The 23064-nt window shown below is 45.6% G+C and overlaps 2 protein-coding genes across 8 annotated transcripts in view; one reads left to right on the top strand and one right to left on the bottom strand.

Moving 5' to 3' along the window:
* The window catches only part of TIMP3 (TIMP metallopeptidase inhibitor 3), a 56352-nt gene extending 36378 nt beyond the window's left edge, over positions 1 to 19974 (top strand). The window contains exons 2-5 of the mRNA XM_002743712.6: positions 6559 to 6641; positions 14319 to 14430; positions 15025 to 15146; positions 16188 to 19974. Coding sequence (XP_002743758.1) covers positions 6559 to 6641; positions 14319 to 14430; positions 15025 to 15146; positions 16188 to 16385 — 515 coding nt within the window. The 3' untranslated portion in view covers positions 16386 to 19974. The remainder of the gene's footprint in view (positions 1 to 6558; positions 6642 to 14318; positions 14431 to 15024; positions 15147 to 16187) is intronic.
* SYN3 (synapsin III) overlaps positions 1 to 23064 on the bottom strand; it is a 503620-nt gene that overhangs the window by 297138 nt on the left and 183418 nt on the right. For all 7 annotated transcript variants that reach the window (XM_035270622.3, XM_009009764.6, XM_035270659.3 and 4 more), the window contains one exon: positions 21850 to 21939. In XM_035270622.3, the coding sequence (XP_035126513.1) occupies positions 21850 to 21939 (90 nt within the window). The remainder of the gene's footprint in view (positions 1 to 21849; positions 21940 to 23064) is intronic.

The following is a 23064-nucleotide window of genomic DNA, read 5'->3' as shown; positions in this document are numbered from 1 at the left end:
TCCCATGTAAAGGTTTTTAGGTGGTCTGCTGTCCTGGGGGACCTCCCTTTTTTTTTTTCCACTAGGATGCAAAACTCCTTACAGGCTACCTGATCTCCATTTTCACAGTTGGAAAATAGGGACACTAACAGTCACAACAGTAGCCACTTTACCAGGTTACCAATGAGGACAGAGTAGAAGAACCATGCACACATTGCTTGGCACCTAGGAGGCATAGGATAAATAGTAGTGGTTGGTTTTTTTTTTTTGAGATGGAGTTTCGCTCTTGTTACCCAGGCTGGAGTGCAATGGCGCGATCTCAGCTCACCGTAACCTCCGCCTCCTGGGTTCAGGCAATTCTCCTGCCTCAGCCTCCCGAGTAGCTAGGATAACAGGCACGCGCCACCATGCCCAGCTAATTTTTTGTATTTTTAGTAGAGACGGGGTTTCACCATGTTGACCGGGATGGTCTCGATCTCTTGACCTCGTGATCCACCCGTCTCGGCCTCCCAAAGTGCTGGGATTACAGGCTTGAGCCACCGCGCCTGGCCAGTAGTGGTTGTTATTGGTATGTTCTAGTTCCTTTCCCTCTCCTCTAGATTCACTGATGTGATCCTAAGAAAAGCAAGCAGTTTGTAGTTCTTGAATGGGTGAGCAGCTGGAAGAGTGAGAGAGCCTGGCTCTGCCCTCCTGGGCAGGCTACAATGTAAAGTATCCAAGGTGGGCAGGAAAAAGACTGGCTTGGTGGGCTCCAGGCCAGCCTCCCTGTGGGGCTCTGACTTAATTGCCTTTGCCAGGAGCACTCTGGCCTCAGCAAGGCCCCTCCTTTTGTCATCCTGTGGGAGATGATAAAATAAACATGAAGGGGCTATGAGACAAGCTGCGTGACAGAGATCCCTCTTTCCTCCTTTTTGGTGTGCTTTCATGGGGTGGGCATCATTCTAACACTTCCAGATCCCTCTTTTCCTCCAAGTTGAGGCCCAAAATTTGAGCCCATGGTCCAGGCTTTTCTTTCTACCTAGAACCTGCCTGCTGGCATCCTGTGAGAAGAGCAGCCCCTTCCCTGGGGTTGACATTAACAGGGACTTCTGCTTTTGGAGAAATGCAGTCTACCTGCTAACCAGATGTGCCTTATTTATCCTTGCTCTCCTTCTAGAAACCATGCCTTAAACCAGCAAAATCATTCTACAGGGCCTAAGGGAGAGACAGGAGTGTGTGTGTGTGTGTGTGTGTGTGTGTGTGTGTGTGTGGTGTGAATCAACTCCTAATTCATGGAGAGGATTTGTACTGCTCTTCCCTTGATGCTACCATGGGAGGAACTCAGAGTCCTAAGTTAGTACACATTAATTAGTTAAGGTATCCTTGATCCTCAGACCAGACAAATAGGTAGCATTGTTGCTTGTTGCTTGGCTTTCTAGCCTGCCAGCAGGAAAGTCCAACCATCAGTTCCAGGGCAAAAAGGATCTGGGTTTGGTTGATGGTGGTTGGATGGGGGATGGAGGCAGAGAGAGAAAGGGAGGGAAGCTCAAGGGTGTCTTCCCCCACTCTGAATATGCTGATGAACAGCATGTGTGCAGTTTCTGGAGACATACCAGTAAGCTGTCCTGGAAACTCAATCCCAATTGCCGTTGGAAAATTGTTCTTTGTTCAAAACTTGTGCCACTGTGGTTCACATTGCTAGAGATAGAGGTGGGGAGAGGCAGCATAAAGTTATATTTATCGAAGATGTGTGCCTTGTTTGCCTTGCTTTTGCAAGCTCTTACTAGCACTGTCCCCCAAACAAATATTCAAAGGAAGCAAAAACAGTTCAATAGAGATATACCTTTATGCCTCTTAGGTGCGTGACATATTCAGGAGGGCCCCATGTATATTTATAGATCAATGTTCCAATTATTTAAGCACACACATCCTAGTTAGTTTCTTCTTAGATACTTTTACATTAAAATACTGCTTATTCCTTAATCAACTTCTTCCTTGTTTCTTTCTTCTTCGTCTTCTTTTTTTTTTTTTTAAACCAGTGAGACAGAGTCTTATTCTGTCATCCAGGCTGGAGTGCAATGGCACGATCATGGCTCACTCACTGTAGCCTCAGACTCCTGGGCTCAAGCAATCCTCCCACCTCAGCTTCCTGAGTAGCTGAGATTATAGGTACATGGCATCATGCCCGGGGAATTTTAACAAATTTTTTAAATTTTTTATTGTTTGCAGAGACAAGGTGCCACTGTGTTGCCCAGGCTGGTCTGGAACTCCTGAGCTCAAGTGATCCGCCTGCCTTGGTCCCCCAAAGTGGTGAGATTATAGGCATGTGCCACCACACCCAGCCTTTTCCTTGTTTGTTTTGACCACAATACCCCTAGAAGCCCAGATTCTCTTTCTAAGAGCAAAAGGGATTCTAGAGAAAGAGAGATTCTGAGGCTGAGATTCAGGCTGCGCTCCACCTCTCCCTTCTCTAACTGGTGCTTCTGTTCCTTGGAGATTAGTCCCGTAGCCATAAACTTGTAAACTTCATCTCCCCACTAGACTAGCCATTCGTGGAAGCAGGAAATAGGACTTCTATTTCTTGTTGTCACCCTCACCAGCACCCAACTCAATGTTCCAGACACCAACATAGTTCACGCCTATGTTGGTTTGGCTGTTAGGGGGCAGTGGGTAGACGATGTCGGGCCATACTCCAGCATGATTGGAAATACACACAACCTGTGTCCAGCCTCTCCCATCTGTAAAGCTGGCTTCTAGCCATCACAACAAGGTGGAAGGAATGGCTGGATATGCTGCCAGCTACCAGTATGAAAAGTGTCTTCTGTTGTTGGAAAACCACAACCTACCTCATCCCCACTTCCCTTGTTCCCTGTGGCTCCTAGGCCAGTAAATGCCTCTGGAGAACCCTGATTGCCAAACAGGAAAGTACAAAATAGCACACATTTGAATTACAGAGGAGAAACTGGAGGAATACAGACATATTAATACACAAACCAAATAGGTAGCTCTGGGGTTGGCCAGAAATTCTACTTTGGAAGGATTCTGAGAATCTATTTGGAGGGCAGAATATCATTTAATTTTAGTTCAGTTTGGTGAAGTTTTGTTTTTGTAAGAATAACACTGATGTGGCCTCTTCACTGGGCCATCTCTGCCTCAGATGTTTGGAGCCATGACTGTGATCTTGTTTGGCTGGTCCTGGGAGGCCATTCTTGGGTTACACATGGGTGATGAGATGGGATGGGAACCTGTGATGGAGTAGGCACTCCTGGCCCCAAAATACCTCCTACCCTTGTTCTGACTACTTCATCTGTGCTTCTCCATGTCTCTCTGAAGTTCTGCAAGGCTAGAATATTTGTATGAGCAAACACATGGGGTTTGGGATGGACTACACACTGTTCTCAGTGCTTATATTAATATTACCCTCACAGCAAATTTATGAGGCATTGTTGCCATCATTCCCGTCTTATAGATTAGGAAACCAAGGCATAGAGAGGTGAGCAACTTCCTGAAGGTCAGCCAGCACCATGGCTGGGATTCGAACCTTGGCCATCAGGCTCAAGAGACTAGGCTTTTCAATGCAATACTATGTTGCTGTCCCAACAGTAATAAGCACATCACTTGTAAGCCACATGAGAGGCACTGGGCTAAGAAAGTCAGAGAGATTTAGGAGGAAAAAACCCTAAAGAGATCATACAGTAATGGTGGAACCCAAACACCAACGCAGGTTTCTGACTACAAAAATGTATTATTTTCACTAAACTATCCTCAGATGAAAAGGTTCCAAGCTCAGGCCATTCGGGGTAAGGAAACGAGTTGGCTGGTTGTAGGTGCAGAAGCTTCCAGCAATATTCAGCTTTACGGGGCAGGTCTGCTTATGACATCTTATGTCTAAATCAAGCCAAGCCATTTTTTAACCAGGATGTTGCTATTTAAAGGAAATCCCTTTTGCCTTGCCCCTCCTGCCTCCCTGCCAAGACTCACTCCCTTATTTACCTTCTGTGTTAATAAAGCAGGGAAGATGGGTCCAAATCACTTCAGGAAGAATCAGTAATAAACACCTGACAGACATGCCTCTGCCCAGAGGTGAAGCTGTTATAACCTGTCTATGAGAGTTAATATACAGGAAACAGTCCCCAGGGCCTCTGGGAGGCTGGCATGTTGTCAAGAATACTACTGCAATGTTAGAAACAGAGGTGGATGCAGGATCTTGAGAGACATTGGCCTGGGATCTTGCCAACCTCTCGTTTTTACAGCAGACTTGGAAACAACCACTCGCCTCCTCCTAATTTGAGCTGCCTCAGCTAAATTGCTAACTTTGCCAATGACTATGTGTTTTGCCATCCCTGGCAGGGATGGTCTGAAGGGGCCATTGATTCATCTGAACCCTGACTTCATGTCTGACTGGAAGGGTAGGATCCAAGCTCATTTGGAAAGAAACAAGACAGAATCCAGTAGGAATGTGGAATCCGTTCTTAGTAAAGAGTTTTTTAAAAAAAAGAGATTAGAGTCAAAGAATTGGGAAACATAATGGAATATACACAATGAGGAAAGATAATGGAGCTACCAGAATGTGTGTGTGTGTGTGTGTGTGTGTGTGAGAAGGGTATTTTACTGAACACGCATGTATTATCTACTCCTTTTTGGGCTAAGTGCAACTTGAGATAAGAAAGAATGATAGGATCTCAGGGCTGAAGGATTTCAATTCGTAATTCCAAGTATGACTGCACAGGCAAGCCCCATTCCAATTCCTGTTGAGGTCCTAGCATGGAAGCATTCAGCAGCCCTACCGCACCCCCTGATAGAGGCACTCTCTGCCCTGATGGCAGCCCCCCTGCCTTTTGTTGTTGGTTCTTATTATTAGATGAATTTTTTTCTTTGGTGGAGCCCATAATGTTGCTCCCTGCAATTTCCAGTTTTTATTTTCAAGACCTGTCCATTTGCTCCTCCATGTGCTGATTTTACAAATACTTGAAGACAACTCTTGGGTGCTTCTTTTTCACACAAAGTAGAAAGAGAAGCACAGCCTTATAGTATCTAAAAGTCAAGTCCTCTCTTCTTTGTGTTCCCAGTGCATGTGGTAAATGTCTCTCTTTCAGCCCTCGACCTACTGGGTGTAATTATTTTTGTACTCATAGTCAACAAATATCTACAAGGTAACTCCCTTCTGCCAGACATTGTAGTGGGAAATTTCATAAGATATTTTGTGCAATCCTCATTCTAATTCCCTGATGTGAGGAGAGTTACACCCTCTTTATAGATGAGAAAATTGAGGCTCCAAAAGAGGAATTGGCTTCACTTCTCAGTCAGTTTCCTTATCTAGATAATGTGGATGCTAATACTGCCCTTATAAGGTAGTTAAGAGCAGTAAATAAGTGAAATGTACATGACATATAGTAGGTATGCAATACATGGGAGCTGTTTTCATTGGAACAGTCTTTCCACGGTTAGCCCATTTCATTTTTGGTGATGATAGTGATGATGATGATGATTATTATTATATTAATAACATTTGTTTAGTGCAAGCTATGTCCAAGACAGTGTCAAGAGTTTCACATTTGTCATCTTGACTAATCCCTTTAATTCAGGAGATTAGTATCATTATGATTCCTGTTTTATAGAAGAGGAGACCAAAAGCAAAGATCAGAAAAGTTCAATCTGGATCCTAAGCCCCCACTCCCAATTGCTCCTTTTTCTACCACAACCCCATAAAGCTTAGACTCTATTGCATCCCCTGCTGTCTAAGCACTGGATACCAGTGGCTCAACCAGAATGCTAACTGGGGGGCACTGTGGGAAGCTGGGGTATACCACAACCCTGTGGACATGTCAAGATGTGGCGACTTAATGCATGCAAAGGAAGAGCCCCAAATGAGGTGGTTAGAAAGGTGTCCTAGTGGAAAGAGAACAGTTCGGGGAGACCATGGCATTGTCAGGTGGGCAATGGAGGGGGGACAATGGCTCTAACAGGAGAAGTAGATTTTGGATTATGGTAAAGCCAAAAAGTCAGAAAAAACCCCCAGGGTCAGAGAGTGACTATAGCCTAGGAAGTTCTGGAGCTGGCAATTGTGAACATTTGGGGTAATTAAGTTGAATGGTGGCTGCTGCTTTTTCCTCCAACCTTCCTCTCACTCCAGGGAATTCCCAGTCCTTTTTTTTTTTGAGGCAGAGTCTCACTTTGTTGTCAGGCTGGAGTGCAGTGGCATGATCTGGACTCACTGCAACTTCCGCCTCCCAGGTTAAAGTGATTCTCCTGCCTCAGCCTCCTGAATAACTAGGACTACAGGTGCATGCCAGCACATTCAACTAATTTTTGTATTTTTAGTAGAGACGGGGTTTCACCATGTTGGCCAGGATGGTCTCGATCTCTTGACCTTGTGATCCACCCGCCTCAGCCTCCCAAAGTGCTGGGATTACAGGCCTGAGCCACCATGCCTGGCCAGGAATTCCCACTCTTATAAACAATCATCTATTCCAGTTGGCTCCAAAGTAAGAGAGCAATTCCAGGCCCCAGGGAGGCTAGCACGCCCGCCCTGAGATGCTGTTCCTGATGTGGCTCAGGCCTCCCTAACCTCTTATTGTCTCCCTCTTGCTGTCTCTGCAGTGATCCGGGCCAAGGTGGTGGGGAAGAAGTTGGTAAAGGAGGGGCCTTTTGGCACACTGGTCTACACCATCAAGCAGATGAAGGTAGGTAATGTCATCAGCCTGGCTCCAGGAGGGTGTCTGGGTTTTTGCCAGAAGAGACCTGGCCAAGGGAGACAAAGTGGGTTGGAACTGGGATTGTGTCTAAGCACCAGCCAGACCCAGCCCTTCTGACTCCTGGAAAGGATGCTGCTAAGGCAGCATTAAGGGATGAATAGGGAGGGGCATGGGGCTGCCTCGTCCCAGAGCCCACGCAGGTGGAGTCACTCCAAGGCACTTGTTAGGAGGCTCAGCTCTGGAGCCAGATGGCAGATAGCCTTGTTAGCTGGTAACCATGAGACCATGGCCAAGTCACTGCCCGTCTCTGGGCTTTAATCTTCCCAATTGTGAAATAAGGCCGTTGAACTAGATCATCTCTACAGACTCTTCTGAGCTCCGACTATCCTGGATTCAACAGTGCTTACAGGTCTCAAGCAGCCACTGAGGTTACAGCTTAGGTTTACACTCCTCAAATCTTTACATGAAACCTGTGCTGATCATAGGAAGCTCATCCCAAGGTAGAAACTGCACTTTCTTTCCCTATTTTCTCAGCTGATTGTCTTCTTGCATCCTAGCTAATTAGCAACATTTGCTAAGCATATTCTTATCATTAAACATATTACCTAGCATATGAACATCATGAAGCACAGTAAGGAGGTCTGTCTTAAGAAAAAGAACACCAGCTTTGAAATCTAGAGAACCTGGCTACTAGTTTCAGCTTCACTCCTAAATAGCCTGCTTACCTTGAACTTGTCCCTTTTCCTGGGCCACAGTTTTGCCATCTGTTAACAGTGTGGAGTTGGGCTTGATGCCCATCTCTAGCTCAGGCATTCTGATCACCCTGAGATCTGGGCTGTGATACTTTGTAAGGAGCGGGTGGTATACAATGGAAGAGTGAACTGGTGATTGCCTTAACACAGAAGACTGGGGCTTCACCTTGAATAACTCAGCAACTGGTTCTTCACTCCATCTCTGTGAGCACCTCTCTATATGCAGAGCTCCGAGCCAGGAGCCAGGGAGGCCATGAGGTAGATAGTTTCCACCTTTAGGGACTAGAGTTCCTAAGGTGGGAGAGAAGAAGCATGTGTGTGTATGACTCATCAGAAATTCAATGTGGGGTGTGCTGAGGTCCACAGGAACTGTCCAGCCCTTTAACTTAACTGCTCATATTTGCGTCCCCAGCAATTACGATAGGACCTGACATGCAAAAGGGACTTGGTGAATGTTTATCTGTCTAATAGGGACATGAGGGTGAAACTCCACAGGCCTGGAAACTCCCCAGAGGAGACAAGCCACAATGTCCAGTTAGAAGGGAGTCGGGGAATGATGCAGCCCATGGTGGTACCCAACCTCCAGGCTTCCTTATTCCCATGTCCAGGGGCCTTCGGCTACATGTACTAATTTTGTGGAACCTGTTGCTTTGGATTCAATTTTGCAAACACCCACAGCCTTCTGGTTATGTAATGTCCAGAGTCAGCCCTGGCCAGTTGCCCTTGGCTGCCTAAGCTTGGTCATGAGACCAGCTTATGTCTTCAGATGGCCCTGGGGAGAGAAGAATGGGTGGGGGGTGGGAAACCAGGAAGAGCAACAACAACCAAAAAAACCCACTTTGCAATCTCTGGCAGCCAGCTCGGGAATGCCAAAGATTATTAGACCAAAGCAGAGGTTCAGAAAACACATGAACCTGCCTGGTCTGGAACAGTCTTCATTACGAGATACTTTGTGGTCAGCAGAGAGCTGAGCAAGAAATAGCTGGGAGGCAGCAGTTCTTAAGCCCACCTAGTTTCCTTCCTACCTGGAGACCAGGGTGGAGGAGACCTGGAGAGCCTGGAGACCAGGGTGACCAGAAGCCCTTCCTGTGGGCAGAATGTCCCATTCCTCCCTGCTGGTGTCAGACTAGCCATTGGGAGTTGTTTAGAGACCAAACAACATTTGCTAGCCCATCACTTCAGAATACACACTCACACTCCCAGACTGGTGGGCTCAGCCTTTCCATTCACCATCCTTCACCTGAGCTCATGAATCATGGTGCTGGGAATTAGATGTAAAATCCCTCATCCTACTTCTGACAGAGGCTCAAAGAAGAAATGACTTGCCTAGAGCCATGCATTTAATTAAGGACAGATCTAATCCCCAAGCTGAGGTATCAGAATTCCTTCCCAATCCCCAGTTCTCCCTGCCCAAATCTCCCTGCCATCTTACTTTAATCATCAGTCACCATCTCATGCCTTTTATTCACTCTGACCCTGCTACAGTCAGGTATTAGGATCCATAGAACTGGTCAGTGCCCTTCTATCCAGAGAGGCCACTGGAATCTGCTTGTCTCTAGGGACCAGCCTGCAAGTCAGTGAAGATACACACTAGAAGTAGAAGTAATAGTCCGTCCATCTATCCTCTCATGGCTCCCTCCTACCCTCTCTCTGTGCTTAGTACTGTGCTATGAGCTGGAGATACAAAGATAATACTGGTTATAATTATGATAAGACTCTGCGTAAGTAATACTTACTGAGCATTTGCTATGTGCCAGACATTCTGCTAGGCCTTTGCATAGATCAGTCCTTATACTAACACTGTAAAATAGATAACAGTTTGTCCTCTATTTGACAGGTGAGGCAACTGAGACCTGGGAGGTAATATAATAGTTAACATCATATGGCCAGAAAGTGGCAAACCCTAGCAAAAGTATAGGATCTTTGCCTATAAGGAGATAACACAGTATGGAGCAGCAGGCTGATTTCATCATTCCTACCCACTTTGGGGTAGATAAATGCCCACTCCATTTGTATTTAGCAAAAAGAGGTCAGCTTGGGTCTGTTGGTTTATCATCCAGCAGTGTAGGGCTGAACTTGTAACATCCTGCAAAGGGTGTATCAGAAAAATCTTTGTAGGAGGGAAGGGAAAGAGGTCACAGAGGCAAGCCTGCATAAGTTTTGGCACTGGTCCCTGGGAGGCTTTGTTCTAGTAGATTAGAGAGTCTACCCTAGAGAGTCAGACAGGGTGAGCAAGGGCTCCCTTGGAGCAGGACTAAAAGAGCTTGGAGAACCTGAGACTCCGAGCTGTCCTGTCTGACCTCTGTCTTCTCTCACTGATGAAAGGCAGGCAGACCATCACCATCTGCTAACACTGAAGCCTCTGACCCAACTCTCAGAAACAATTTCAGTATACAGAGACCTGTGATGTGTGTGGGGGAGGGAACAAGGGTGTCAGAATGTTGAGAGAGCTTACTGCAAACCCAAACTTGGAGATTAGCTGGGGCTGAGGCCCTGGGCTGTGAGGTGAAGGTGAAAGTTTCCAGAACTGGCCGCTTTAAGCTGTGGGGACCTTATCTCCCCATCAGGACCATGAGAAACTGGTCCACTGTGACAGGAGTTATTGTTTATGTAGTGGAGACATGCTCTTTGGCTGGCTGCAGTGGACAGAATGTGGGGGACATTATGTCCCAGCTGGTCCTGGTGGGGTCCCATGGGGAAACCTGCTGCTAATGTGCTTTGTGTGTCCTGACTATAAGCAGAGCAGACCTCCGGGGACTTCCTTCCTTTAGTGGTTTGTCTAATCAAATGAGCAATAGCAGGGTCTTGCCTTTGAAGCTCCATCTGGAAGCATCTTTGACCCCCAGCCCACAGGGAACCATTCTTCTTGCAATGCCTGTGGTGCTTCCTGGTGTAGGACTCTCATCTAGCCCTTTGCAGAGACTGGCTCAGTTTCCACATTCTCTGACTCTCATCTAGCCCTTTGCAGAGACTGGCTCAGTTTCCACATTCTCTGCCTGTCCTGCTAGACAACCTGCTCTGTAGGAGAAAGATCATGCCCCTGGTATCTTGGTCGGTCTGTAAATAAGAAGTTGTGGGTTTAAATTAGTCCATGATGTAAACCAGCATCCACGACAATGTTGATCTTTGGTAGGCATGCAAGACATAGTTGGCATCACTGTGGCAACTCATGCTGTCAGTGTAAAGACCAGACATTTTACAAGAAATACACAAATGTCCCCAGTCTCAGAAACTTCATTTTTACTTTATTTGTCCCTTCACTCCAAGGGAAGCTAACTTCTTTGAACTTTGTGTGGATGCTACCAAGTAGAGGGGCCCAAAGGCATGTAGAACCCAGCTGAAAAAGAACAACCCACTTATGTCTGAAGTTCGAAACCAGCTTTAACTATTCCTTAAGAGACGAGGAAGGGACTTAGGAGGAAGGGAATCAAACTTTTTCCTCCTCTCCTTACGAATTTCACTGTAACTGGTTCTAAGCTAACTTTTATTGACTGTTGTATGCTATTCTAAATCATTTGCTTCTCTCAAATACCCTATGGAGTACGTATTTTGACCCATTTTACAGATGAAAAAACTGATGCCCAAAGAGGTTAAGCAACTTTCCAAGTGGCTAACAGGTGGCAGAAAAGATTCAAGATTCAAACTCTGGCTGTCAGTCTCCAAAACCTGAATTTACCATTCATCTCCATGGCATTGGTTTGGATTAGATTATCTCTTAACATCTTTTCCAGCTCTGAGATTCTAGGATCCTCTGATGTCAGGACATTCTAAACCTATTATAACTCTCCTAAATTTGTCAAACCAATTCTAGGTCTCTACGATTACAGACATGATACTTTTAGAATCAGTATTTAAATCAAGGTAGGATTATTATTTAGGAAACACAACTATGTGAGTAGAATCTACCTTTGCCATGTTGTTCTTTTCAGAATTGACCCTAAAACACAGCGCTATGTTTGTCAGAGCCAGTTATTTGCAATGTATCAAAATTTCGACTCTCGGAGTTAAAATGCACGTTCCTTCAAACTTCAAAGTAACTGTGGTGCCAAGCTGATTTTGAGGAGTTGAGTTCTTACTGAGCAGTTCAAGTGACCGGGACTGTAACCAGGGGCTTCATTTTCACCCACATAGCAGTAGGGCAGTCAAGGGGAAAGACTGACGCAGAGAAACGCGGTTCCAGTGGGCTGGGTCCAAAAGACCTAGAGCGAGTGCTTAGTTGAAACATCTGCCAAAATCTCAAGGAACACCCACACAAAAATAAGTTGCTCAGCACAGAAATCAGAGTAGGGAATGTTCTTCGAAGGTCGTACTCCATGGCAGGCATACAGCAGCATGCTTAAACATGGTTCCTGTTAAGGCTAGAGAGGCACCATTCACTTTGAGGAAGTCATCATCGTGACTCTACCCACCCTACGCCCTCATGGCATAATTGAATGCTGAGTGTGGACAGCCCTTCTTCCAGCACTTGGCTGCATTTTCTTGCTCAGTTGGAAGGCTTGGGGAAGAAGAGGGATTCAGGAGGAAGACCATCTGAGTCCATCACAACAATGTGTGCTTTTAACAAGGCAGGGGCACCCAGACTCAGTAGGTCCAACAGACCAAGTTAAGATGTTAAGGTCTTGTGGATCACCTACCCCCTGCCAACTAGTCACCACTTAAAAGATGAGAAAACGCTAGCTCACAGGCCAAATGAGAGGCATTTAGATGAGGCACCAATGAAGTGATGTCTGGCTTTGTATTAATTACAAGTAAATTAATAACATATGCCAGGAAGCAAAGTAGAGACATTTTCCTATTATAAACCCTCAAGACAAGCCCAGAGACTACCAGTGGTCCAGGGCCTGTGTACTCTGAGAACTGAGGGGATAACAAGACTGTGCAACACCTTGGTACCCACCCACCCTTACCAGATCCCACAGTTCACAGCATCGCCTTGGCACACTGGACCTGTGTAATACTCATGGACTTGATCTGGAATCACAAAGCGAACTCAGCTTCTGTTGCATTCACCCCAGTGACTGTGAGCACACACCAATGAAGGAGGAATAGTAGCCATAAATAAAAATAGCTTTTGCCTACTTCTGGGACCTTCCTAGGCTTCTGAGGGTGTCTTGGAAGCCAGTCTAAGACAATGGGTAAGAGCATGGACTCTGAAAGCAGGTTCCCCAACTTAGAATCCCAGCTCTGCCATTTCCCGACTGTATGGCCTTAACAAGTTACTTAGCCTGCCTGTGACTCAGGCTCCTCATCCATAAAGTGAGCATAATAGTTCCTACCTCATAGGGCTGTCATGGGGATTTGTGGGCTAATATTAAAGAAGGTTTCTCAACCTCAGTACTATTGACATTTGGGGCCAGATAATTCTTTGTTCTGGGGGCTGCCCTGAGTACTGTGGGATGTTTAGCAACCTCCCTGCCCTCTACTAACTGTTGTGACAACCAACAATGTCTCCAGATATTGCCAAATCTTCCAAATATTTCCTAGGGGGCAAAATTGCCTCTAGTTGGGAACTACAGTACTAGATCATGTCGTAGATACAAATAGCCAAATATCAGTAATTTTGTATAGTTCAGTCTAATAACTGTAAGTGTTTAACAGTTAAAAATCTGTGAACTTTGTAGATATGTTATGTGCTTCATCTGGGATAAAGGAACCCAATGCTTTCCTCAGATGCTCAGAAGAATAAAAAACATGGAGAATTCTAGCCTGAGTTCAACATTCACCAGTCAAATAGAATTTCTATAAAGTGGGGTTCATAATACATCCCTCACAGGGCTTTTGTAAGGATACTGCAAGGGGAATGTGAGTGAGAATGTTTTTGTATGCAGGAAAGTTTCACAGAGATATCATGAGAATGCTGCCTTCATGGGACTTAGGTCCTGAGGCTGACAAAGAAAAAGGACCCTCATCACAGCTACATCTCTGGATTTCTGAAAAGGTGCTGGGATGTGAGAATTGTGTAGCTGAAGAAATGTTGCAGAGCAGCTGGAATGGGGGGTGTGGCTGGCTGCACAGGAAAGTTTCTCTGCAAAGGCACTAACCTGGCTAGACAAGAGGGTCAGTGGCTTCGTCTGGGGTCAAGGGGGCCCTGGGGTGGGTAGATGAATGACCAGCCACTTGACAGCTGAATAGGGGAGCAAGTTTCCCTCAGACCCAATGTCAGCAAGCCTTCTGGGTGCTGAGCCTCCTCTCATGTGTTCCTTTTATTTTATTGATACATAATAAATGTACATATTTTGGAAGTACATGGGGTATTTTGATATATTAAAAAATGTATAGTAATCAAATAGGGATATTCATAACCTTAAACATTTATCTTTATGCTGGGAATGTCTGAATTATCCTCTACCAGGTATTTTGAGATATACAATAAGTTATTGTTTACTGTAGTCATTCTACTGATTTGTTGAACACTGGGTCTTACTTATTCTGCCTACTTGTATTTTTGTACCCATTAATTGGGTCTCTTTCCCCCACTTCCTGCTACCTTTCCTGCCTTTGGTAACCACCAATCCACTGTCTATCTTCATGAGATTTACTTTCTTAGCTCCCACATATGAGTGAGAACATGGTATATTTGTCTTTCTGTGCCTGGCTTATTTCATTTAGCAAAATGATCTCCAGTTCCAGTGGTGTTGCCACAAATGACAAGATTTCATTATTTTCTATGGATGAATAATATTCCATTGGGTACAGATGCCAGATTTTGTTTATCCATTCATCTGTTAATGGGCACTTCGGTTGATTTCATATCTTGGCTATTGTGAAATTGCTGTGGTAAACATGGGAGTACAGACACCTCTTCCATATTCAGATTTCCTTTCCTTTGGATATATACCCAGCAGTGGGACTGTGGATCATATGGGTGTCCAAACCAGAAAGGAAGAAGTCATGATGTTCCTTTTGCCCACAGATGTACCGAGGCTTCACCAAGATGCCCCATGTGCAGTACATCCACACAGAGGCTTCTGAGAGTCTCTGTGGCCTTAAGCTGGAGGTCAACAAGTACCAGTACCTGCTGACAGGTAATGGCCAACTCTAGCTTCTAGGCCAGGGTTTGGCCAAGATCCACTGTTTCTTGACTTCAGAAGAACACAGAAGTAGTTGACTCATCAGATGTCTAGCAAATTGTAAGAAGTCTCTAATGTTGAATCCATCCTACTTACCCAGTGCTAAGAGCTTGAGGCTCCTACACCTAGTCTGGACTTTGGAATTAGCTCCACAGCTCACCTTGTGGAGGAATCTACTAATTTGTAGTTTCTCAACTTTACTGTAAATAAAAAGGGGTTGTCTCTTCCTCTTCACCTCACAGTCAACCTGATAGACCTATCTTTGAAAGGTATTCATCTTTAGGCAGTCAATGTAGTAAAGGAGAAAACAAAAACAAAAAATCATTATAAAGGGAGTAAAGAGTTGGTCTCTAGTCCTAGCTCCAATATTTAATAGGCTTGGGACCTTTGGCAAATCACTTTACCAGGGAGGGCAAAATAAAATCATGGTTCTGAGAAGTACCCAGTCACAGTGCCTGGGCTAAGTGGGAACATAGTAGGTTTGAATTCTTTCGTGGTTAGACTCTGGACAAAACAACCCTCTCCTTGTTTTCTTCTTCCCTCCTGTAGGTCGTGTCTATGATGGCAAGATGTACACAGGACTGTGCAACTTTGTGGAGAGGTGGGACCAGCTCACCCTCTCCCAGCGCAAGGGGCTGAACTATCGGTACCATCTGGGTTGTAACTGCAAGGTAAGCCCTGGAGTCACTGGGGGAAGGAGGGGAGGTGCTGACTTGCAGCCCCAGAAACATCAGCTCCAAATGCCGCTCTGGGCCCTCGTGCTGGGAAGGCTGTGCTTGTGTTAAGCCAGGGCAGAGGGGTAGGTCTGAGCAGACTTGGTAAGGAATGTTGCTCCCAGGTGGAGCAGTGAGGAAGGCGGGGAGGGAAGAATGCCTTTCTGCTGTATTTGGCTGCCTCCATGATGACTACTTGGAAGCTGTTGGAGAAAGAGGGCACTTGAGTCCCTTGACCCACCTGGCAGTTCAAGGCTGTAGATATAGGATCCTGATACTGGCAGGTTCTGCCAAGTGGTTTCAAGTTGGCTCACCCTGGTGGCTGACTCATCAACCCCACCCCAGGTGGGCAAACAGGCCCAGGACTGCAGATATCAGATGCTACAGAAGGGCTCTCTTCAACCAGGCCCACCCCGCTGGCTCAAGTGTAGGGGGCCAAGGCACAGCCTTCCTGCTATGGGAGGGAGTTGGGCCATTCTCTCACTTAATCTTCAAAACAACCCTTTGTGGTTTTAATTACTATGATCTCCATTTTGTAGATGAGAATTCAGAGAGCTTAGGTAACTAGCCCTAGGTCACACAGCTCACTGAATCTGGTTTCCAACCTAGGGCAACTAGAAAGTGTATGCTCTAACCTTTCTAATTCCTTTAAATAACTGAGGTCTCCCATCTATTTGAGATGAAAAAGCCCTCTCAATGGTCTAATCCTGCTACTTACTGGCTGTGTGACCTGGAGCAAGTTAGTTTCTTTATCTGTAAAAAGGTAGATAAAACTGTTATGAAAATTAAAGAGAATAATATAAAAGCACTTAGCAGAATGTCTTAGATAGCAGGTGCTTAACAAATGTTTGCTAGTGCTATTTATATTATTATCACTGAGGGACTGATGTGGCTAGCTTCCCCTGCAGTGGTCCCAGGGTCTGAATCCAGACTCAGCAGCTTCAGGCCTGGGCATATGATGAAGGAGTCTATCAACCGCTGGCTCTTATCTAATTGCAGATCAAGTCCTGCTACTACCTGCCTTGCTTTGTGACTTCCAAGAACGAGTGTCTCTGGACCGACATGCTGTCCAATTTCGGCTACCCTGGCTACCAGTCCAAACATTATGCCTGCATCCGGCAGAAGGGAGGCTACTGCAGCTGGTACCGAGGATGGGCCCCCCCGGACAAAAGCATCATCAATGCCACAGACCCCTGAACGCCAGACCCTGCCCCACCTCACTTCCCTCCCTTCCTGCTGAGCTTCCCTCGGACACTAACTCTTCCCAGATGATGACAATGAAATTAGTGCCTGTTTTCTCGCAAATTTAGCACTTGGAACATTTAAAGAAAGGTCTATGCTGTCATATGGGGTTTAGTGAGAACTATCCTACTGACCCCATTCTGTCCCTTCTTTTTGGTTTTGACATCACTCATTTCCACCTGGGAATTTCTGGTGCCAAGCCAGAAAGAAGGAGGAACCTGTATTCCTCTTCTTCGTGATAATATAATCTCTATTTTTTTAGGAAAACCGAAATCTAAAAACTATTCCATTTGGGCATTGTAATTCCCACCCCTTTTTCTTCTTCCCCACCTCAACATCTCCTAGACCCTCCTCTCTTTGCCCTTCTCCTCCAATACATTAAGGACACAGACAAGGAAGTTGCTGAAAGACCAACCACTTCAGGATCAGTCAAAGGCAGCAAGCAGATAGACTTAAGGTGTGTCAAAGATCTTATACACCAGGAGCTGCCACTGCATGTCCCAACCAGACTGTTTCTGTCTGCGTCTGCTTGTGAGACTGAGGGAGGGAAGGAATAAACTACAAGAGAGTTGGAGATGATGCAGCACACACACCACACAATTCCCCAGTCAGTGATGCTTGGGTTGACCAGATGTTCCTGAGTCTGGAGCAAGCACCCAGGCCAGAATAACAGAGCTTTCTTAGTTGGTGAAGACTTAAACATCTGCCTGAGGTCAGGAGGCAATCTGCCTGCCTTGTACAAAACCTCAGGTGAAAGACTGAGATGAATGTCTTTCCTCTCCCTGCCTCCCACCAGATTTCCTTCTGGAAAACTCTTTGGTAGATTTGGCCGGGAGCTTGCCTTTATGTAAATTAGAGACCTACACACCATCCACCATCCACAGATATAGCCAAGTAGACTTGGGTAGAGGATATTATTTCCAGAATAATGTTTAGCTCACCTAGGGAGATATGTTTGTATACACATTTCCATATACCCACGTGGGGACATAAGCTAATTTTTTTTACAGGACACAGAATTCTGTTCAATGCTGTTACATATGCCAATAGTTTAATCTCTCCTATTTTGTTGTTATTGCTTGAAAAAAATCATGACATTCCAAGTTGACTTTTTTTTTTTTTCATTTTAATTAAAATTTGAAATTTTGAACACCCTCAGCACCCTCTCTTCCCTATCACAGGTCATTTGACCTCTGTCCGTCTCCTTTTCCCTGTTCATATTTGGGGGGCTTCCTTTAACTGCCTTCCTGGCTTGGCTCAGATAGCAGATAAGAGTGTAGTCAATGGCCTGGGCACAGGAGGGAGAGCTGTAGAGTGTCCTGCCTTGGCTGGAGGGACTCCTCTCCTGGGCGTGGAGACAGGTTGGTCCCCTTTCCCTAGCTCCCTGGTAGGTGAATGCCACCTCCTGAGATCCTCATCTCTTGGAATTAAAATTGTTGGTCACTGGGGAAGCCTGAGTCTGCAATCAGTTGTAGGGTTTCTGTTGTGTTGTTTGGTAATATAAGTTCTCCTATTGAATAAAATTATTTTAAGTTTTGGTGTCAAAAAATGAGATATTGAGAGTAGGTGATAATGTATATTTTACAGAATGGGGGGGTGGTAGGATGGTGACATTGAACATGATTGCTCTCTCTTTTTTCAGCTTATGGGTATTTATCTTCTATTAGTATTTGTATCTTCAGTTCATTCCACTTTAGGAAACAGAGCTGCCAATTGAAACAGGAGAAGAAAAAAAAAGCGGCAAACAACACATTATAATGTCTTGCACACACACAAATGCCCAGGCAAGGTGCTTGGCAGAACCCCAGATCGGGAAGACAGTACAGGCACTGGATTTCCTTGGGTTCTATTTCATTACCTTGTACCTTTCCCATTGTGGTCATGCCATTTGGCAGTGGGGGAATGGGAGGATTGGCCTTCTCTGTGAGGCAGTGTGAGCAGATGAAGCTGAGGCCAGCAGGTCAGTGGTTTTTAAGGGATGAGCCCAGACTTGATGTTTTGGGATTGTCCTTATTTTAACCTCAAAGTCTCGCATGGTGGGGCATGACTGACCAACCTATGCAAGCTCCCTCCTGCAAGAGGACATCAGTGTCTTCTCTGTGAGGCATCTGGCCATTCTCACTCCCTGGTGTGGTCAGCCCCTCTTACACAAGGAGGGACCTGGGTGAAGGCTGAGCGTGAGGCACCTGAAGTTTCCCTGCAGAGTCGATACATTAGCAGAACCACAGCCCCATCTGTTAGGCCTTGGTGAGAAGGCCCTGGACAAAGAAGGGTCTTTCACAAAGCAATGTCAGAGGGCGGTTTTGAGCTTTCTATAAGCTATAGCTTTGTTTATTTCACCTGTTCACTTACTGTATAATTTAAAGTCATTTATGTAGCTGAGACACTTCTGTATTTCAATCATATCGTGAACATTTTATTTTGCTAAAACTTGTGTCATGTGTAGGCTGTAATATGTGTACATTGTGTTTAAGAGAAAAAAAATGAAACCCACATGCCACCATTTTCCTGAATCAAATTCTACAGTCGAATGGAGAGTAAAATACTTCTAGGCAAGCAGCTAGACTGGTGAATTGGGGGAACTAGAAGGAACTGAGACTCCTCCAGCCTCCTCCCTGTTGGAATCCCAATGGTTCCTGGAGTAGGAAAAAGTGTTTAAAGTACATTCATGTTCTTGTTCTATGTCACCTGGCCCTGGGGAGACTACCATTTACTTCACCCCAAGTCCTGTTATCCTTCTAGTTGGGAGGCTATGATTTTCCTAAGAATCCAGGGCCATGGGAGATACAATTCCGAGTCCTCATTGCCTCCTTTGGGCATCTCTTCTGCCTTCCAATCAAGGAAGCTCCATGCCCAGGCTCTCACCTCTCAGGCCAGTGCTCTGCTCTGTCCAGGGCAGGTAATACTGGGAGACTCCTGTCTTTACCCTCCCCTCGTTCCAGACCTGCCTCATAGTGGCAACATGGTTCTTGAACAATTAAAGAAACAAATGACTTTTTGGAATAGCCCTGTCTAGGAGACACTGTGTCCCCCAGGAGACACTACCCTTCGGACTACACCAAGATGGCACCCAAGTGTCTGGCTTCTGGCTACCTAAGGTAAACATGTCGCTAGAGTATTTTTATCAGAGAGCAACATTCTAAAAATCTGACGGCAAACACAAAACAAGATGGGAGAGAGTAGGGGAGGTAGATGTGATAACAACTTCCAAACTGGTTTTTTGGAGGTGAGAGGAAGAAAAGAACTTTGAGAATAGTTTATGTTTTGGGGGTAGGGGCTTCTTAGATTCTCCCACTTACCTTTCCCTTTAGCCAGTCTGCTGTCCTGAAACCCAGAAGTGATGGAGAGAAACCAACTAGAGAAAACCCTGTCTAGAAGGAATGTATTTGTTGCTAAATTTTGTAGCACTGTTTACAGTTTTCCTCCATGTTATTTATGAATTTTATATTCCGTAAATGTATATTGTCTTGTAATATTGCATAATGTTCACTTTTTATAGTGTGTCCTTTATTCTAAACAGTAAAGTGGTTTTATTTCTATCACACATCTGCTGTCTTTTGCCTTGTCTTTTGACCGCCACTGGGAGTTATGTACACAAAAGCAGGCCGTGGAAGTCTGTCCCGGACTCCAGGCCTGGACCCGTCTCTCCTGCCATGCACTTCTGCAGCCTGGCCCCACCCTGCTCTAGTCCTTTTCCCTTGCAGGAATCTCAGGAGAGGTGCTCTGCCTTGACTTTGCTCCCTGATTCTATTGCTAGAGTCCTCCCTAGTTCTGCTGAATCTGGATCTATTAATATATCTGTACCTAATCACCTACTGGTGGTACAAGTATCCCCAGATTGGAGTCCTCACTCAGCCCTCCTTGTTTTCTTCCTAAGAATCCCAACCTGGTGGAGGTGGGGAGGGGCAGCCTGCAAACAGCAGTCCTTGCCGTCAATTGCCTGCTTGAAATTCTAAGTATGGCTTGGCCTAGTTGGGAACACCAGGAACTCGAGGTCTCACGACAGCTGGTGACCTTTTCCCAGTGCTTATAACAACCTCCTTTCAGAGTTTACAGCAGGGCCTTCCCTGTCAATGGGCTGGGCTGGCTGCAGACCCCTCACCCGACTTTCATCCCACCATTGACAATGTTCCAGGTTGCAGCTTTCACCCTTCTTTTAAAGCTACTCTTATCATATGCCAGGTGCAGCACTTTATACACAGGATCCCATGAACTCTCAACTACTCAGTGAGGTTGCTCCACCATTATCCATGGTTTTTACCTGAAGAAGTTGGGGCTCACAGAGACAAAGTCATTTTACTGAGACCTAGTGTGTAGACAGAACGGGGATTCAAACTCAGGCTGGTTTGATAATGAACTCTGAATATTGTCCACTGTAAGTATGCATATATAGTGGGGAAAATTCAGGATTTGGGGATATGCTGGGTTTCACATGTGCCCTTCTTATCTCAACCAGCACATTCTGGATTCCGTGACTCTTGCCCAACAGATGTAGGGTAAAGGTCATCAACAGAAAATTCTGCTTGGTTAGACTGCTTCCTCCTGGTACCTGCAGTCCTATCCATCAGTGTCTCCAAACAGGGCTGTCTAGTCCAGCAGTCCGAGCTTGGACCCTACAAACAGATGCAGTAAGTCCCCAGCTGGGACTATGGGATACCCTATTAATTATTCTGTTCCTAAAGACTCATTCCCTGCAAGGCCAAGTGCAGGGTCACAGCTTTGCATTCCTTTGAGCAGTTTAAGAAGACCACAAACTATGCAAGCAGACATGTTGCAGGCTGTTTCCTAATGCTCAGAGTTCCCCCCACCCCCAACTTCTTCTGACTTGAGGTGGAGAATCCTTCACCTTATTCAAAAAGACATTCACCTCTTCCACCCAGGTATCCTTCAAATGGGAAGCTGTACCACATACTCTGAAGCCCTAACCGCTTCCCAGAGGAGATCTCAGGTGCATTCAGAAATTAGAAAGTGAAGAGGACATGTAAGGAAACTGCCCTTCAACAATCAATGCAAATCAAATATTAATATTACTGCTTTTTATTAAAATATGAGTTGAAATCAGGTTCCACAAAAGGCTCAAGTAAAACAACATCCAACCTTGAAAACATCTTTTACCTTTATAATCAGCCTCTGGCTCCAATATTCCAGCAAAAGTTGTCCCCTGATTTGCTGAAAATCTCCAATGTCCAAGGAATGTGGTCCACCTTTGTCATTTGCCCTACTGCCTGAATTTCACCTGGAGAGATGACTTTTCTTAGGAAAGCCAGATATTCCCATAGGACACTGTGGCTCTGCCTTAGAGTCTGCGTGTTCAGTGTATAACCCCTAGAGTCCCCCTCCTCTGTCCAAAGGGACTGAGGACAAGACATCTGTTATTCATTCCACATCATGAAAAGAAACAGTAAAAAAGCGCACTCACCATTGGCTTATGGTTGGGGAAAAATGTTTGCTCCACAAGTGGGAACTTCTCAGGACCCAGGGAATGGAAGATCTTAATGAGTTGAGAGAACTAGGATAGAAGAGGAGAGAATATTGATCAACCGTTGTTACACAGGATGGCAAAACCTCCCACTTGATCTGGGGCCTCAAGTATCTGATTGTTCTAAGCTGAGCTTCAGTAGGTGCTCCCTGCCTATGGGATAAGGACTAGTTTCCTTGGCTAGACATTCATCCTCTCCATCATCTATATGTATCAACCCCTCCATTTCTGCCCAAGTCCTAGTAAGTAGGCAGAACACTGGGTTTAGCTCAGCCATATTTAATGAGCACTTACTACAGCCTCAGCATTTCACACAAGGTCCTTCTCCACGGTACAACCTGCTGATGTTCACGCCCTACTCCCTGCCTGCAATGCCTTCTTTCTAGAGAGGCAGCGCTGCATGGTAATTGAAGATGTGGATGTGGATCCAGCCTCCCTGGGTTCAAATTCTCAGTTTGCCACTTATTAGCTGTGTGAGCTGGGAAATCAGTTCAGGTTTCTGAGCTTTGGTTTCTTCACTTGTATACTGGAGATAATGAGAGATCCAACCTCATAGGATTGTTGTAGGAAAGCAGCGTGTCAAAGGCAGTGAGTGCTTGGTCCACAGCAGTGCTAAAATGCTAGGTGTGATTATTAGTATTTTCTCTGCTGTTGCAACCCCTCTCATTTCCAATAGCTCAAGCCCACTTGAGCTTCCCACTTCTCTCCTCCTACTTCAACACTTGCTTGTTTTGCCAGGTATTAGCTATTGTCTCCAGAGCTCAAAGGTGAGCTCCATCACTATGCTTTATTATTGAGGCAATAAGCTGAACATGGAGGGTAGGCCAGAGGGAACATAGCTGCAGGTACATGACTGTGATACTAATGTCTTGCTGGAGGGAAGCATGGGGGGTGATGGGACCTGGAAGGGGGATGGGGTAGGGGATCAAGATGATCCCCTGGCGCAGATGACTGAAGAGAAGGAGAATGGGCACTCCAGGTGTGCATTAAGACTAGTGTGTGCTGGAGACCCTCTACTGCTGCCATGCTGTGGCATCAGGTGTAGGTGATGATGAGAGATGAGGTCGAAGGGTGATCCATCACAGACCACCAGCCTTAAAGGCCTGACCAAAAAGGTTAGAATTCACCCAGAAGGTGAAGTAGAGTTTCTGGTGG

The sequence above is a fragment of the Callithrix jacchus genome, chromosome 1 (genome assembly GCF_049354715.1).
Source record: "Callithrix jacchus isolate 240 chromosome 1, calJac240_pri, whole genome shotgun sequence".
Classification (NCBI taxonomy): Eukaryota; Metazoa; Chordata; class Mammalia; order Primates; family Cebidae; genus Callithrix; species Callithrix jacchus.
This window is presented reverse-complemented; position numbering and strand designations above follow the sequence as displayed.